At 49.9% G+C, this 17,263-nt stretch overlaps 1 protein-coding gene across 1 annotated transcript in view; it reads right to left on the bottom strand.

The window, feature by feature from the left end:
* The window catches only part of EOGT (EGF domain specific O-linked N-acetylglucosamine transferase), a 273,584-nt gene that overhangs the window by 183,439 nt on the left and 72,882 nt on the right, over positions 1-17,263 (bottom strand). Inside the window, exon 5 of the mRNA XM_086936837.1 lies at positions 8,911-9,011. Coding sequence (XP_086792963.1) covers positions 8,911-9,011 — 101 coding nt within the window. The remainder of the gene's footprint in view (positions 1-8,910; positions 9,012-17,263) is intronic.

The following is a 17,263-nucleotide window of genomic DNA, read 5'->3' as shown; positions in this document are numbered from 1 at the left end:
TTCATCTGAGGTCAAGCCGGCTGGGTAGATTATCTTACTAGGAGTGAACTAGAAGCATGTAACTTGAAAGGTCCTGCAATGGAAAAGATTTGCCAAGTTCTCAATTCTCCCATTTCCTTATATTCAGTATTCTTGTCAGTCGGATGACTCCATGGGAGCTTTCCCCATGTTACATAGCGGCTTATAGTTAGGGTTTGGTAGTTTGAAACTTCCTCCTTTTGTAATCTATGCTCCTTTCTTCTGGTTAACTGTTTTCAGGACAATAGTATTGGGTCTTTCCCCAGCTTTGTTGCCTACGTTCTCCAACCACTGATCATGTTTCTCTGGAGTTCCTGGTGTCCTCTCCTATCCTTCGACTTGGGCCACATTGGGCTTACGAAGTGATAGCTGCAGTGATCGGCCCTCTCTTTCTCCCAGTAGTCACCTGACTCTTCATGTCCTCCAAGTGGAATCACTGTATTGGATGGCCTTTGCAGTTATTCTTTTGTTTTGGATCAGCATCCTACATCTCTCCTCATGAAACTTTCCCCTTCAGGCTCCCTCCTTTCCTCATTGACACTGGTTTTTAATCTTTCTTCACAAGCTAATTAGCCCTCCCCTATCTTTGGCAGACCACAGCTACTACATCTGCTTACTGAAATCCTCAGAGGTGGTTTTGGTTTCTGTAGGAAGCTGGCTCTGTATGTGGTGTATCAAAAATCTGATATACAGTGTAAAGATTCCAGGGGTTCCCTTATAAGTGGACATGGGCTTGCTATGCAATCCCAATGTGCTCTATTAGGGGGGTTAGTGTGGTTGAGCAGCCTTAGGCACACAGAGGAGTGCAAGACATTTGCAAAATTCACAAAATGATTAATAAATGACAACACGACTCAAGAAGGAGATCCACACCAATCTATGACAAGCATTTGCAATGCAATAGGTCTTTCATTTCTGAAGGTTTGAGCTATTGGCGTTGATAATAATAATGCAATGCCAATAGCTTAAACTTTCAGTAATGCGAGAACTACTGCATTGCAAATGCCTTTTTTTTAGGTCTTGCCTGTCAATGCGCTTGCGAGAATATAGGGGCTTATCCAGAGCTTATTCATCAGGCGATTCCATGCAGTGCCCGTGATAAGCAAGCTCAATGTGCAAGCGCATTGACATAAAATGCGCGTGCACATCAAAGCCAGCCATCTGCCGCCAGCAGCTTCACCGCCCCCTGCTTTTATCAAAGGTTTTTCGGCCGTGTCGCATTTCTCCTCCCCCCCACTCCCCTCCCCACAGCAATGCCAAGAGCTTTCACTTTCACGGCCGCCAGGCCGTGTCTCTCGTTTCTCCTCCCCCACTCGCTCATCAAAGGCTCCTCACTCTCCTTCTCCCCCGCCCCCCACCCCATCCGACTTGTTTTTCTTTCATTTCACGGCCGATTTTGCATCACACTCGCGTTTTTTTCCTGTTTTTTTAGAATTATTATTTCGCTGACTATTTTCGTTTCACGGCCGCCAATGCTTGTTCTGTTAGCTCCTTGTTCGCCACTGACTGTATATTTTCATCTGTAAGAAACTATTTTGGCATATTTACAGAAGATCGGCGGTGCCTGCAGCCGCCTCCCACCAGAGCCAGCCCAAGCGCTATCGGCAATGCCTATAGACGCCTCCCGCCTCCCACCACAGCCTGCCCCAGTGCCATCGGCAGTGCCTGCATACCCCTCCCGTCTCCCACCACAGCCTGCCCCAGCACCATCGGCATTGCCTGCATACCCCTCCCGCCTCCCACCACAGCGCCATCGGCAGTGCCTGCATACCCCTCCTGCCTCCCACCACAGCCTGCTCCAGCGAGATGCGTGAGGTTTGGTACCTCACGCGAGATGCGTGAGGTTTGGCAGCTCATGCGAGATGCGTGAGGTTTGGCACCTCGTGCGAGATGCGTGAGGTTTGGCACCTCACGCGAGATGAGTGAGGTTTGGCGCCTCACGCGAGATGCGTGAGGTTCGGCACCTCACGCATCTCGCATGAGGTGCCAAATCTCACGCATCTCGCACGAGGTGCCAAACCTCACGCATCTCGCGTGAGCTGCCAAACCTCACGCATATCGCGGGAGGTGCCAAACCTCACTCATCTCGCGTGATGTTTCAAACCTCACTCATCTCGCGTGAGGTGCCAAGCCTCACGCATCTTGCGTGAGGTACCAAACCTCACGCATCTCGCGTGAGGTGCCAACCCTCACTCATCTCGCGTGAGGTGCCAAACCTCACGCATTTTGAGTGAGGACCCAAACCTCACTCATCTCGCGTGAGGTGCCAAACCTCACGCATCTCGCGTGAGGTACCAAACCTCACGCATCTCGCGTGAGGTACTAAACCTCACGCATTTCGCGTGAGGTACTAAACCTCATGCATTTCGCGTGAGGTGCCAAACCTCACGCAACTCGCGTGAGCTGCCAAACCTCACGCATCTTGTGTGAGGTGCCAAACCTCACGCATTTGGCGTGAGGTACCAAACCTCACGCATCTTGCGTGAGGTGCCGAACCTCACGCATTTTGAGTGAGGACCCAAACCTCACTCATCTCGCGTGAGGTGCCAAACCTCACTCATCTCGCGTGAGGTGCCAAACCTCATGCATCTCGCGTGAGGTACCAAACCTCACGCATCTCGCGTGAGGTACTAAACCTCACGCATTTCGCGTGAGGTACTAAACCTCACGCATTTCGCGTGAGGTGCCAAACCTCACGCAACTCGCGTGAGCTGCCAAACCTCACGCATCTTGTGTGAGGTGCCAAACCTCACGCATTTGGCGTGAGGTACCAAACCTCACGCATCTCGCTGGAGCAGGCTGTGGTGGGAGGCAGGAGGGGTATGCAGGGACTGCCGATGGCGCTGGGGCAGGCTGTGGCGGGAGGCGTCTGTAGGCATTGCCGATGGCGCTGGGGCAGGCTGTGGTGGGAGACGGGAGGGGTATGCAGGCACTGCCAATGGCGCTGGAGCAGGCTGTGGTGGGAGGCGGGAGGGGTATGCAGGCACTGCCGATGGCACTGGGGCAGGCTGTGGCGGGAGGCGTCTGTAGGCATTGCCGATGGCGCTGGGGCAGGCTGTGGTGGGAGGCGGGAGGGGTATGCAGACACTGCCAATGGCGCTGGAGCAGGCTGTGGTGGGCGGCGGGAGGGGTATGCAGGCACTGCCGATGGCGCTGGGGCAGGCTGTGGCGGGAGGCGTCTGTAGGCATTGCCGATGGCGCTGGGGCAGGCTGTGGTGGGAGACGGGAGGGGTATGCAGGCACTGCCAATGGCGCTGGAGCAGGCTGTGGTGGGAGGCGGGAGGGGTATGCAGGCACTGCCGATGGCACTGGGGCAGGCTGTGGCGGGAGGCGTCTGTAGGCATTGCCGATGGCGCTGGGGCAGGCTGTGGTGGGAGTCGGGATGGGTATGCAGGCACTGCCAATGGCGCTGGAGCAGGCTGTGGTGGGAGGCAGGAGGGGTATGCAGGCACCCCCGATGGCGCTGGGGCAGGCTGTGGTGGGAGGCAGGAGGGGTATGCAGGCACTGCCGATGGCGCTGGGGCAGGCTGTGGTGGGAGGTGGGAGGGGTATGCAGGCACTGCCGATGGCGCTGGGGCAGGCTGTAGCGGGAGGCGTCTGTAGGCATTGCCGATGGCGCTGGGACAGGCTGTGGTGGGAGACGGGAGGGGTATGCAGGTACTGCCAATGGCGCTGGAGCAGGCTGTGGTGGGAGGCGGGAGGGGTATGCAGGCACTGCCGATGGCGCTGGGGCAGGCTGTGGTGGGAGGCGGGAGGCGTCTGTAGGCACTGCCGATGGCTCTGGGGCAGGCTGTGGTGGGAGGCGGGAGGGGTATGCAGGCACTGCCGATGGCGCTGTGGTGGGAGGCGGGAGGGGTATGCAGGCACTGCCGATGGCGCTGTGGTGGGAGGCGGGAGGGGTATGCAGGCAATGCCGATGATGCTGGGGCAGGCTGTGGTGGGAGACGGGAGGGGTATGCAGGCACTGCCGATGGCACTGGGGCAGGCTGTGGTGGTAGGCGGGAGGCGTCTGTAGGCATTGCCGATAGCGCTTGGGCTGGCTGTGGTGGGAGGCGTCTGCAGGCACCGCCGATCTTCTGTAAATATGCCAAAATAGTTTCCTACAGATGAAAATATACAGTCAGTGGCGAACAAGGAGCTAACAGAACAAGCATTGGCGGCCGTGAAATGAAAATAGTCAGCGAAATAATAATTCTAAAAAAACCGGGAAAAAAACGCGAGTGTGATGCAAAATCGGCCGTGAAATGAAAGAAAAACAAGTCGGATGGGGGGCGGGGGAGAAGGAGAGTGAGCAGCCTTTGATGAGCGAGTGGGGGAGGAGAAACGAGAGACACGGCCTGGCGGCCGTGAAAGTGAAAGCTCTTGGCATTGCTGTGGGAAGGGGGTGGGGGGGGGAGGAGAAATGCGACACGGCCGAAAAACCTTTGATAAAAGCAGGGGGCGGTGAAGCTGCTGGCGGCAGATGGCTGGCTTTCATGTGCACGCGCATTTTATGTCAATGCGCTTGCACATTGAGCTTGCTTATCACGGGCACTGCATGGAATCGCCTGATGGATAAGCTCTGGATAAGCCCCTATATTCTCGCAAGCGCATTGACAGGCGAGACCTAAAAAAAAGGCATTTGCAATGCAGTAGTTCTCGCATTACTGAAAGTTTAAGCTATTGGTATTGCATTATTATTAGCAACGCCAATAGCTCAAACTTTCAGAAATGAAAGACCTATTGCATTGCAAATGCTTGTCATAGATTGGTGTGGATCTCCTTCTTGAGTCGTGTTGTCATTTATTAATCATTTTGTGAATTTTGCAAATGTCTTGCACTCCTCTGTGTGCCTAAGGCTGCTCAACCACACTAATCCCCCTAATAGAGCACATTGGGATTGCATAGCAAGCCCATGTCCACTTATAAGGGAACCCCTGGAATCTTTACACTGTATATCAGATTTTTGATACACCACATCCAGAGCCAGCTTCCTACAGAAACCAAAACCACCTCTGAGGATTTCAGTAAGCAGATGTAGTAGCTGTGGTCTGCCAAAGATAGGGGAGCGCTAATTAGCTTGTGAAGAAAGATTAAAAACCAGTGTCAATGAGGAAAGGAGGGAGCCTGAAGGGGAAAGTTTCATGAGGAGAGATGTAGGATGCTGATCCAAAACAAAAGAATAACTGCAAAGGCCATCCAATACAGTGATTCCACTTGGGGGACATGAAGAGTCAGGTGACTACTGGGAGAAAGAGAGGGCCTATCACTGCAGCTAGCACTTCGTAAGCCCAATGTGGCCCAAGTCGAAGGATAGGAGAGGACACCAGGAACTCCAGAGAAACATGATCAGTGGTTGGAGAACGTAGACAACAAAGCTGCGGAAAGACCCAATACTATTGTCCTGAAAACAGTTAACCAGAAGAAAGGAGCGTAGATTACAAAAGGAGGAAGTTTCAAACTACCAAACCCTAACTATAAGCCGCTATGTAACATGGGGAAAGCTCCCATGGAGTCATCCGACTGACAAGAATACTGAATATAAGGAAATGGGAGAGGTGAGAACTTGGCAAATCGTTTCCATTGCAGGACCTTTCAAGTTACATGCTTCTAGTTCACTCTTAGTAAGATAATCTACCCAGCCGGCTTGACCTCAGATGAACCGACGGCCTTCCTAGCCACAAATGTGAAGCTAGTAAAGAAACCGCACTTGGACTAACGTTGAACGTGAGTGAGCTTCTTCTATGTGTTTTTTAAAGCTAATAGGCATTATAAGCTATGATGCACACTAGCTATGTTTGAGCATTTGATGGAACAGGATGAATGGTGTCTTAGCATAAGTGTTTTATGCCGGAGGTTTAGGCATTAATTAATGTGCGTTTTGTGTATGGCAACAGAACGTTTGTGTGGAATAGTAAAATATTTGTTCCGTTCATGTTGCTTCATCGAAAGAAGTATTTCTCCTTTACCTTAAGGTTTGCAGTGGCTTAAGAAGCTTCTGCCAAGTTACCTAAAATAGTTCTGTGCAGGCGTATTAAAAAAAACAACAAGTGTCATTGCTTCCATCCTTAATAGAAACACTGGTTTCACTCCTGTGAAAAGATTAGCCATACTCCATACATGACAAGGAAGGGTTATGCTGAGATTTGTCTGAGTAGGTAATACGAGGGCTGAAATGCACACCTTTGATAAACAGATGTCCCAGCCAGGCTTGGAAAGGTTGTACTGCTCTGCTAGACATACTCCTTACCTGCTTTATGTTTTTTCCAGTGGACTTACAATCTGCATGTTAACCTAAGATGATCCATGATTTTGTCTGACATTTTGTGAGAAGTGCCTTTGTTCTTGCGATTTTACTGCTATGCACAAAGTATACCACTTTACAAAGAAGAAATGTAGTATTGTTCTCTCTCAGTAGGCTATGGGATGACCTGCATACGTTATACTTAAACCCAGTGGTTTCCGTCTGGCAGGGTCGCATCAAAGCCAGTCAGAATCCACCGCTCTAGATAGGATAAGTACTATACACGTATCCGATAACCTGTGCTCTCCCTTAGCTTGGCAGCAAGCAGTCAGGCTTATCCTCGGGCCCAAGTGTAAACTATTGGCTCACCACTCTCGCAACACACTGCATAATCACAAAAAGACTCCACACAGTATGTATAAAACACTTGTCTTTGTATTTACACACACACTGAAATCAAAACGAGAATACACATTATATATATATATATATATATACATATATATATATATATATATATATATATAAAAAATGCGTTGCTCATACAGTTGAAGCGCCCACTCGACGTTCAAGTTTTCACCTCGTTTATTTCAGCAGACAGCAGCGCAAACCGGCGCACAGTGGAAGCACAGTTTCTTTAGCCTGACGCGTTTCTGGATACAGTTCATCCCTTCTTCAAAGGCATGCCATGGGGGAAGTAATGGCAGTTCTTGTTAAATACTACCTTTGATTGATCAGAGTCCCGCCCACTTGGGCGTGAGCGCCGCATTGCATTCTGGTTCTTGTATTCTTTATAGGTAAAAACCGTAGTGGTAGCAACTGCCACTCCCTTCCTAATAATAATATTCCTTTGGGTTCCAATAACAATGTTGCGTTGTTCTCGCTGCTTATCTTGTGTCAAACTGAAGAGGCAACTTCGTTCCTACAAGGTGTTATCATCTTCAAACACCAGACCTGCACAGTCAGCAGGGGAGCTGCTTCGTGGCCAAGAGCGGACCACTAAACATCAAAAATGCGTTGCTCATACAATTGAAGCGCCCACTCGACGTTCAGGTTTTGGCCTCGTTTATTTCAGCAGACAGCAGCGCAAACCGGCGCACAGTGGAAGCACAGTTTCTTTAGCCTTTCGCCTGACGCGTTTCTGGATACAGGTCATCCCTTCTTCAAAGGCAGGCCATGGGGGAAGTAACGCGAGACGCGTGAGGTTCGGCACCTCACGCGCGACGCGCGAGGGTCGGCACCCCCACGCGCGAGGGTCAGCACCCCCACGCGCGAGGGTCGGCACCCCCGCGCGCGAGGGTCGGCACCCCCACGCGAGATACATACACACGGATGTGGGATGTTCTTAACTAAACTGCAACTAACAATCGTTTTTCAGTTTGTTTTAATAACATTATTTTTGTACCTTACAAGTTACGGGAATGGAGGTGTTTTGTTTGGGTGCAATCACTAGCGCGCTAATGCTGCTAGAGTTAAAACGTGGGCGCTGAAACTGCATGCAAGCATCACGTTCTCAAGACGAATGGAAACGGAAGTGTGCGGCCGATCCCTGCACCCAGCCCATGTGTTTGAACCACAGCACGGTGTAAGGTGCAACACCCATTCTTTTACTCGTTATAGAAAGTACGTAGCTGAATTTGAACAGACTCGTTCTTTTATTAGATGAATACATCTAAGTCACGTGCATACAAAACATGTTGCATTACAAATGCTATAGGTGTCACATTTGAAAAAGTTTAAAGTATTGGCATTGTAAATGACAGCTATTAATTTGGCTATTTTCAAGACCAACACATTAAAAAAAATTGTCATTTACAAAACCAATAGCTCCAACTTTTCTAATGCGAGACCTATTGCATTTCCAATGCTTGTTTAACTTGCACTTTGTGCAATATGCCCAACATCTTCTAAGACCAATCTTAGATGCATGCACACTGTTTCTGGAATAGTCTGTGTAGTTTTATCTAGCAGGCTTATGTAAATTCATTGTTTCTGTTAAATTAGGATTCAGTGTAAGGACATCCTTACACCTCATCCTTCATTTCTAATATACCACTCTTAGTCCATTATTCCTCAATACATTTTTGTTTCCAAAATTGTATGAATTCATGTTTCATTTCCATTCCAATGTCTTGTTTGGGTAAGAATTCAAGCATGAAGCATACTTTCCAGTGATTTTCTTTATAGTTAGAATGTGCACTTTTCGCCGTCACAAATGGGTGTTAGGGGATGTGTTTAAAGCCCCCATTTGAGAGTACACCAATTATCTTTAAACTTATTATGTGAGATCTGCTGGTCAATCATTAAGAACTGGTTTAATCGGGGAAATATCTTATGATGCCATGGGTACATAATTGTTTTTTGATCTGGCTTAAACATGTCTAACTAACAAAATCAGATATTTGGTCATTAACTTGGTTCAGCATAGTTACTAAAAAAAATGAAATTGCAGGTGGAAAGCCAGCCAAATTACAGAGGGGGAGAGAAAATGTACCCAAAATCATTCTCTGGTGCAGATAGGATTGAATTAAGAAAGATTTCCCCAAACCCAAAATCTTGTTCAGTGAGTGAACAAGCTCATCTTCTATTTGTCAGTAGCCATTCATTTTCATCAACTACAACCACGTACACAACAACTTTCATTATGAATTTTAGAAATTAGAACTTACCATCCAGAGTCTAAGCGAGTACACACAGGGTAACTAAACTGGTGTTGTGCATTGCAAGACTTCTCGTAACCCCAGCAAGACTTGAGGCTCTTCAGCTGATCCTAGAAAACAATAAACACAGCTGAGAATTACTGAAAAGAAAACGTTTTCTTAAATATTCTGATATGTGTCTGCTGTTTCTGACACAGTAGCAGTTCCTCCTTGATACATTTTTTGCTATCATGATTCTTCCTGCATTACAGAGTTCCTTTCCTGGCATACTGTGGCATTCTTGACCACTTTAGGGATTTCCCTCGCATAATAAACATTCCTCTTTGACACTATGTGGCATTCTGGGATATGTTCTGACTATCACGCTAAAAAAGTGACCTATCAGTGACATATTGGGAGCATTCTTAAGAATTTTCAGCCATTGCAGGAATAATAGTGGAACATCAATGTCTTAGTGCCATTGAACAAGTTCCTTACCTTCGGTAACAATGTATCTGGTAGAGAGATATGTTAGTTGGAGATTCCTTACATTAGAATTTCCCCCAGGTGTCAGTCTGGATCTGGAGAATTTTTCTTCAGCAATAACCCTGCATGTCGGTAGGTGGCGTCGGTCGACTCTGCGTCTGTTGTCGAGGTCGCCAGGATGACGTTGCAGTGCTTACTTAGATGCCGCCACTGCTCGCTAACATCAGTTCTGAAACGACTTTCCATCCCAGAAGCGAAGAGCCATGAAAGACACAGACCACTGGTGCGCCGCAACTAGGGCCCTGTAAAAAGGCCCTATCCCTAGAAATCAGCTTGCACAGCTGGGAGGATGGGTGGGGCGCTAAGGAATCTACAACTAACATGTCTCTATCAGATACATCGTTACCAAAAGTAAGTAACTTGTTCATCCGATAGAGACTGTTAGTTGTAGATTCCTTACCTTAGAATTGATACCCCAGCAATACCATCCCCGGAGGAGGGTCTGCGAACCAAGTTCACCCGAGAAAGTCCTGGAGGACCGAACGGGCAAAATAGCCGTCCATTCAGACTTGATTGTCCAGACAATAGTGTCTGGTAAACGTGTGCAGAGAAGCCCATGTTGGCGCCTGCCTGATATCAAGGAGTGGAACTTCGCGTGCCAACGCAGTGGTTGCTGCCGTAGCTCTAGTGGAGTGAGCATGCAACCCCACAGGAGGATCCTTTTTCACTAAAGCACAGCAGATCTTAATGCAAAGGACAACCCATCAAGAGATGGTACGTTTTTGAACAGCCCGGCCTCTCGGCACCCACATAGCCAACAAAGAGTTGATCATACACTCGGAAGACTTTGGAGCGGCAAGATAAAATGACAACTCATGTTTAGGGTCCAGACGGTGGAGTCTCTCTTCTTTCTTGGAAGGGTGTGGAGTTGGGAAAAAGTTGGGCAAGGTGATGGATTGTCCTACATGAAATGGTGTATCCACTTTAGGAAGGAACAAAGGCCTCATTCTAAGCATCACTTACTCGGAATTCACAGAGAAGAAAGGGGGCTTGGAAGATAGAGCCTGAAGTTCACTCACCCTGTGACCAGAGGTGATGGCAACAAGGAAGGCAGTCTTGAGAGTGAGGATCCGGAGAGGAGAGTTATAAAGAGCCTCGAATGGAGCACAAATAAGAAATGTGAGAACAAGATTCAAGTCCCACTTGGGCATTATGAAGGTAGATGGAGGAAACAGATGAGTTATACCCTTAAAGAATATGTTAATAATAGGAGCCTTCAACAAGGATGGTTGATCTCGCAGCTGAAGAAAAGCAGAGAAAAAAGCAGAGCCCAGAGCAGAGCCCTTCTGGGCCAAATAAAGTATATACAAAGGTACCACTGAAAGATGGGCAGAAAGGCGAACCACAGCCTTTGCTGTGCACCATGCCACAAACTTGTTCCATCTACAGGCGAATATTAATTAAGTGGAGGGACGCCTGGCTGTCAAGATGACATCACAGACTCCGGGCTTGAGCTTTTTGAGCACTCGGGGCAGAAGTGGTACAGGCGGAAAGGTGCCAACGGCTGAGTTAGTCAGCCCTGGCATTCTGAAAACTCGCCAGGTGTTGAACCACCAGGGTTATACCATGATGTTCCAGCCATGCCCAGAGGCAGAGAGCCTCCTGACAAAGAGTCACAACCCCACCCCGTCCTGTTTGTTGCAGTGCCACATGGCAGTGGTGTTGTCTGTGAACACCTGTACCACTTTCCCTTTGAGAGAGGGAAGAAATGCCTTCAGTCAATATGGAGCCCGGACTCTGCTGGAGGCCAGATGCCTCTGATCTCCGTCTACCCCAGATGGCTGCCCATCCCAGGAGTGACGCATACCTCACTGCCGTTAGATCTGGTCGGGGAAGGGAGCGGGATCTGCCTCTGACCAAATCTTGGTTTGTTAACCACCACTGCAGCACTGATAAAGTGATACAGTCCCCTATGAGATCTGGACATAGTAGGAAAGATTCTCCTGATGCTGCGCCCACTGGAACTATAGGTCCCATTGCAGAGCCCACATATACAACTTGACAGGATCCACCAGCAGGATGCAGGAGGCCATGAGGCCCAGCAGCCTCAGATTCATTCTCACTGAAACCCAGGATAGAGGCTGAAACATCTGTATCACAGCCCGAATATTGCTGTTTGGGAGGACAGGCCCGAAACTGCACTGTATTCAGAACCGCTCCTATGAAAGGGAGCATCTGAGAGGGAGTCACATGTGACTTAGACACGTTTATAGTGAACCCAGCGAATGCAGGAGGTCTGCAGGAATTTGGAGGTGGGGAGCGACGGCCTGGGGCGAGCCCGCCTTCAACAGCCCATCGTCAAGATAGGGGAAGACTGGAACCCCTGATCTGCGCAGATGAGCTGCGACGACAGCCATCACCCCTACCTTTGTGAACACCCAAGGGGCACTAGTAAGGTCAAAGTGGAGCACTGTGAACTGAAAGTGCTAGTGGTCCACTATGAACCGTAGATAGCGTCTGTGGGCTGGCAGGACAGGAATGTGGAAATAAGCACCCTGCAGGTCCAACGCCACCATCCAGTCTCCCAGGTCGAGAGCAGAACGGACTTGCGCTAACGTGAGCATCTTGAACTTCTCCTTCTGGAGGAAGCGGTTGAGGGCCCGTAGGTCTAGAATAGGAAACAGGCCTTTGTCCTTCTTGGGCACCAGAAAGTAGCAGGAATAGCAACCACGATCTACTTCTGGCGCAAGGACCCTCTCTATAACTCCCTTGGCCAAAAGAGCTGAGACTTCCTGGTAGAGAAGTGCCAAATGATCCTCCGACATGCAATCGGAAGGCGGTGGCATGGAGGGAGGGGTAGCTTTGAAGGGGAGGGAATAGCCTCTTCAGGCGATTTGCAGAACCCACCTGTCCGACGTGATGGATTGCCAGTGGATGAGGTGATGGTGAATCCTGCCTCCACCTAGCTGATGATGAGCCTGGAATGTGGGACTAGGAAAAATTGGAGGCAGTGAGAGGGGGGGAATGGTGGACTGGCCTGCCCCCTGCCTCCCAGATATGCAAGGAAACTGGGTCCCACGTCCGCGGAACCGGTGGCTAGACTAGACCGGACCTGGTTGGGCACCCTTTCCAGAGCCAAGAAAGGGACAAAAAGCAGACTGCAGTGGACGGGAAAGGGCAGTGAGGTCCAAAGATCTGGCCGTAGCTTGAGAGTACTTAAAGGGCTGAAGCGCCGAATCTGCTTTGTCGCTAAAAAGACGACGGCCATCGAAGGGCATGCCCATCAAGGTTGACTGGACATCCCCCGAACAGCCATATGTCCTCAACAGGCATAGCGTCTAAGGGCTACCAACAGGGCAATCATTCTGCCCAGTGAGTCGATGGTATACAGTCCACATCGAAGGGTGAATTTGGCTGTGTCTTTCCTATTCGCAACTGCCTGGGAGAGAACAGCCCGGGCCTCCTCTGGGCACTGAGGCAGCATCTGCGCGATAGTATCCCAGATGGTATGGGAGTAGCGACCCAAGAGGCACTCGGTATCCACCGACCGCAGTGCCAGGCCAGAGGAAGATAACATTCGCTTCCCAAGAGGGTCCAGCTTCTTGTATTCCTTATCTGGATAGGCAGAAGAAAAAGCGCCCTTAGATGAAGAGGCTTGAACCACAAAGTTCTCAGGTGAAGGGTGTTGGGTCAGGAACACTGGGTCGCCCGGGGCTGTGCGGTGGCGGCAGGCAAGTGTCCTCTCAACAGGAGCACCTGTGCTGGGCTTGAACCAAGTGCCCAGAAGGACAGCAGTAAGAGCTTCATTGAATGGCAATAGGGGTTCAAAGGAATAAGCTGCAGTCTGAATCAACTTTTTCAGGAGGTTAGTCCTGACTGCCAATGAATGGAGCTCATCGTCAAGGACCAAGTCACTCATCTCACCACCACAGCATAAGACACTGCCTCCTCCGTAGCCACTGTAGGGGGAGAAAGCAAACCAATGCCTGGAGAGGTGTCCAGGCCACTGGCATCACCAGGTCCTCTCACATGTCCGGTTCTTCCAGCTGATGGTTAAAGGGTCCAGCGAACCCTCCTAGTCCTCCTCACCACCCTCTGGTCGATAGGGAACACCAGGGATGAACAGGGGAACAAAGGTTCCCTTCGGCGTCGGTTCCGACGTCGGCCCGCCTCTGTGTCCAACTCAGGAACGGCGTTAGCCGATGGCACTGCCAGCGCCAGGGGCATCGTCAACATTGGTGCCAGGGAAGGTTGAGTGAGATTGATCGGCGTCGATCCGGATCCAGTCCTGGGTCTGCGATGGCTCTCCGGCGCCAAGGCCGGACCCGGCAGCATCGAAGGCTCAGGACCCCCGACCTGCTTCGCAGGGCCCGAAGGAGCACCATAGACGATGTGTAAGGCCTCGTAAAACTGTCTGAGCTGGACAGGGGATGCTCCAGGTCCCGGAATGGGTGGGAGGCACGGAGTCGTCCCTGAAGGAGGCATCAGAGATGGAGCGTTCGAGCGACGATACTCCAAGTCGTGCGTTGCGTCACTACAAATGGACACCACACCAGTTTAGAAAAATAAGTAACCTTTATCCTGCTCAAAACAAGACCAAATGACAAAAATCCACAATACGGTTATCAAGATATCCTCAAAAATATATAATTCACTCAAATAAAGCTTGTAGCTTCAAATAGTTCCACCTGGAGTTATAGAAACATTGTGACAGATGAGAATCGCAAAGTACTGTGTCTGTATAACTCCAGGTGGAGTTATTTGCTGCTACAAGCTTTATTTAGAGTGAATTATCTATTTTTAAGGATATCTCGATAACTGTCTTGTGGATTTTTGTTCTTTGGTCTTGTTTTGATTTAGATAAAGATTACTTATTTTTCTAAACGGGTGTGGTGTCCATTTGTAGTGTTTTCACTGTATTAATGTATGTGTTCACAAATGCTCTACACACTGCCTCTCAGATAAGCGTGTCTACTCGTGCCAAGCTACCAAGGGGGTGAGCAGTGGTTATTGTAGGAGTGTATCCCCCTAAACCCTGACGGGAAGCAAGGGTCCCTATTTGGACAAAGGTACCTACCTCTGCTAACTAGAGACCCCCATTTGTGACTTGCATACAGTGATTGGTGTACACTACAAGGATAGTGCAGACCATTACGCAACCACATACATTTGGAAGAGGTTTTTTCCAGGGAATTTTTTACATCTTGAGAACTGCCAATTTTCACTATGAGTAAACCAGCTCCATTGCATCTGTGGATATTGAATTTGAAGAAGAGAGGGTTGATACGTACACTGTGCCACAGCTCAAAGCTGTCTGCAAAAAAATTAAAATCTCTGTGAGAGGCCTCATCAGAAAGGAGGAATACCAAAAAAGCGCTGAGGGCCTGGTTGGAATCTAGGAATGCAAGTGAGCATCCTGAAGAGCCTATGGTGCAGGGAGAGAATTTAGATGGGCAGCAGGAGGGGCTATTGGGCCTGACTGGGGGAAAGTGCCTTCCAGAGTGGACAGCAGTCGTCTTCAAAGGGTCTGTCTCCAGAGGAGTTGGAGGACAGGGAGAGAAGCAGAGAGCATGAATTGGAGCTTGCTTAGCTCAAGCTGGGGAGTCAGGTTGACTTAGAGAATAAGAGGTTGGAGTTGGAGAGCAAGACATTGCCCATGGAGGAAAGGAGATGCTTTTAGAGCATGAGAGAAGGTTGAGGGAGTTGGATCTAAAAGCGAAGAGTTTAGAGATCAATCCCTCAGGTGACAGGACACCATCAGTGCCTGGGGAAGGAAAGGTATACATTCCTAAAGATATTATCAAAGATTTCATGAAGAATGAGGACATTGGGCAGTGGTTTAAGGCCTATGAAGCAGCGATGAGGTCCCACCGGGTCCCTGAGAGAGATTGAGGAGCGGGATAGTGGGGCCGCTTCATCAGTGAAGGAAGGGAGACATTGCTAGCTTTGCGGGAGACATTGCTAGCTTTGCCCACTGAGTGTCAGATATCCTATGACCCCATGAAGGACGCCTTGATAGCCAGGTATGGGTTGACCCCAGAGCTTTATAGGCAGAAATTTAGGAACTGCAAGAAGCTAGAGTCAAGTACTTGGGTGGAGTACGTGTCCTACTTTTGCAGAGCACTGGATGGTTGGTTGAAGGGTAGCAAGGTGAATGATTTGCAGGGGCTTTATGATTTGGTTGCATGGGAGCACTTGTCAGATAATTGTTTTCCAGAACTACACCAGCACTTGATTGACAGTAAGCTGACTGATCCCAGAAAGCTTGCTGTGGAGGCGGACCGCTGGGTCAGCACCAGGGTCCAAAAGGGTTGTGTGGGAGACTCCGCCAAAGGTGGGAATGGGTCCCCAGAAGAAGAGTGTGGGGACATGGGTAAACAGAAGGAGTTCTAAAAAGGGCCCCAAAGTAATCATCAAGGGAACCAAGGTAAGGGTTCCCAGCCTCCGACTGAGCAGAAACCATGGGTCTCAACAGGTAAGCCTGTTCACAAGTGTCCCAAGACATGTTTTAGTTGTGGTCAGGTGGGAAGCCTAAGTGTCCCAAGGCAGTGGGTGACCATCAATGGCCGTAGTGTGGAGGCTCGGAGAGACACCGGAGCCAGTGTGACAGCTGTCAGTTGTCAGCTGGTGTCTGAAGAGCAGGTGGTCCCCAACTCATTCTACCCAGTAGTTGCCGCTGCGAATTCAGAGTGGTTCTGCAACGTGGCACAGGTTCTCTTTCAGTGGGGGGGTCTCAGGTACCTTGAAAGTAGCTGTGAGGCCAGCCATGCCTGTTGACTGTCTGCTAGGCAATGATTTGGAGAGCTCGCCTTGGGCGAAGGAGGAGAGGAGGTCTCATTTTGAGATGTTGAGTCTTCCTGAGTGGGCGAGTGTAACCACTCGGTGCATGGCGGCCCGTAAGGGCCTTCAAGAGGACCTGGAGCCTGAAAGAGTGGCCCAGGTGCCTGCCAGAAAGAGAAGAAGCAGAGGCGTGGGAAACCGAACCCGAAGTTCCCACGGTCCAGGAGGAAGCAAACTTTGAGGGGGATGCCCTGGAACCTATAGGGAAACAAGTGGTTGAACTGGGGGACCTGCCTGCGCTGACCCATTGGTAGCAGGAAGGAGGCCCCACCAGGGAGGAGTTCTGCCAGGAGCAGCAGAAATGCCCTGCTCTTGTTGGTTTGCGGCAACAGGCTGCAACCTAAGCAGCAGGTGATCAGTCTGGATCACATTGGATATACTGGGAGAATGGTCTCCTGTATAGCGAGCCTAAGATTGCTGAGCCTGGGTCAGCCTGTGTGCTGGTGGTACCCTAGCACTTCATATCCTTCCGTCTGGGTCTGGCTCATGTTGTGCCTTTGGCAGGACATTTGGGGCAAGACAAGACCTTTGAAAGGCTTGTCACCTACTTTTACTGACCCCAGATGTACAAGCACTCCGATACTCATTGTAGGTCTTGCCAGACTTGCCAGGCAAGTGGCAAGAGTGGGTGAAGTGTAAAGCTCCTCTCGAACTTTTCCCTTTGGTCAGCATCCCCTTTGAAAGGGTGGGTATTGACATTGTGGGGCCCATGGATCCCCAGACAGCCATGGACAACAGATTAATCCTGTTCTTGGAGAACCATGCCACCTGGTACCCAGAAGCCATCCCTCTCCGGACTGTGGCAGCCCGCGTGGTGAGTCGTGCGTGGATGGGGATTTTCTCTCGTATGGGGTTCCCCAGCGAGGTGGTGTCAAACCGTGGTACCAACTTCATATCTAAGTATATGAAGTCCCTGTGGCAGGAGTGCGGTATTGCGTACATGTTCACCTCTCCTTACCACCCCAAGGAAATGGGCTGGTTGAGAGATTCAATCGGACCCTGAAGGGCATGATTATGGGCCTTAGTGAGCCCATGAGGCGTAAGTGGGACGTCCTCT

This window comes from Lissotriton vulgaris, chromosome 9 (assembly GCF_964263255.1).
Source record: "Lissotriton vulgaris chromosome 9, aLisVul1.2, whole genome shotgun sequence".
NCBI classification, from domain to species: Eukaryota; Metazoa; Chordata; class Amphibia; order Caudata; family Salamandridae; genus Lissotriton; species Lissotriton vulgaris.
Note: the sequence above shows the minus strand (reverse complement) of the source record. Positions and strands in the feature narration are given on the sequence as shown.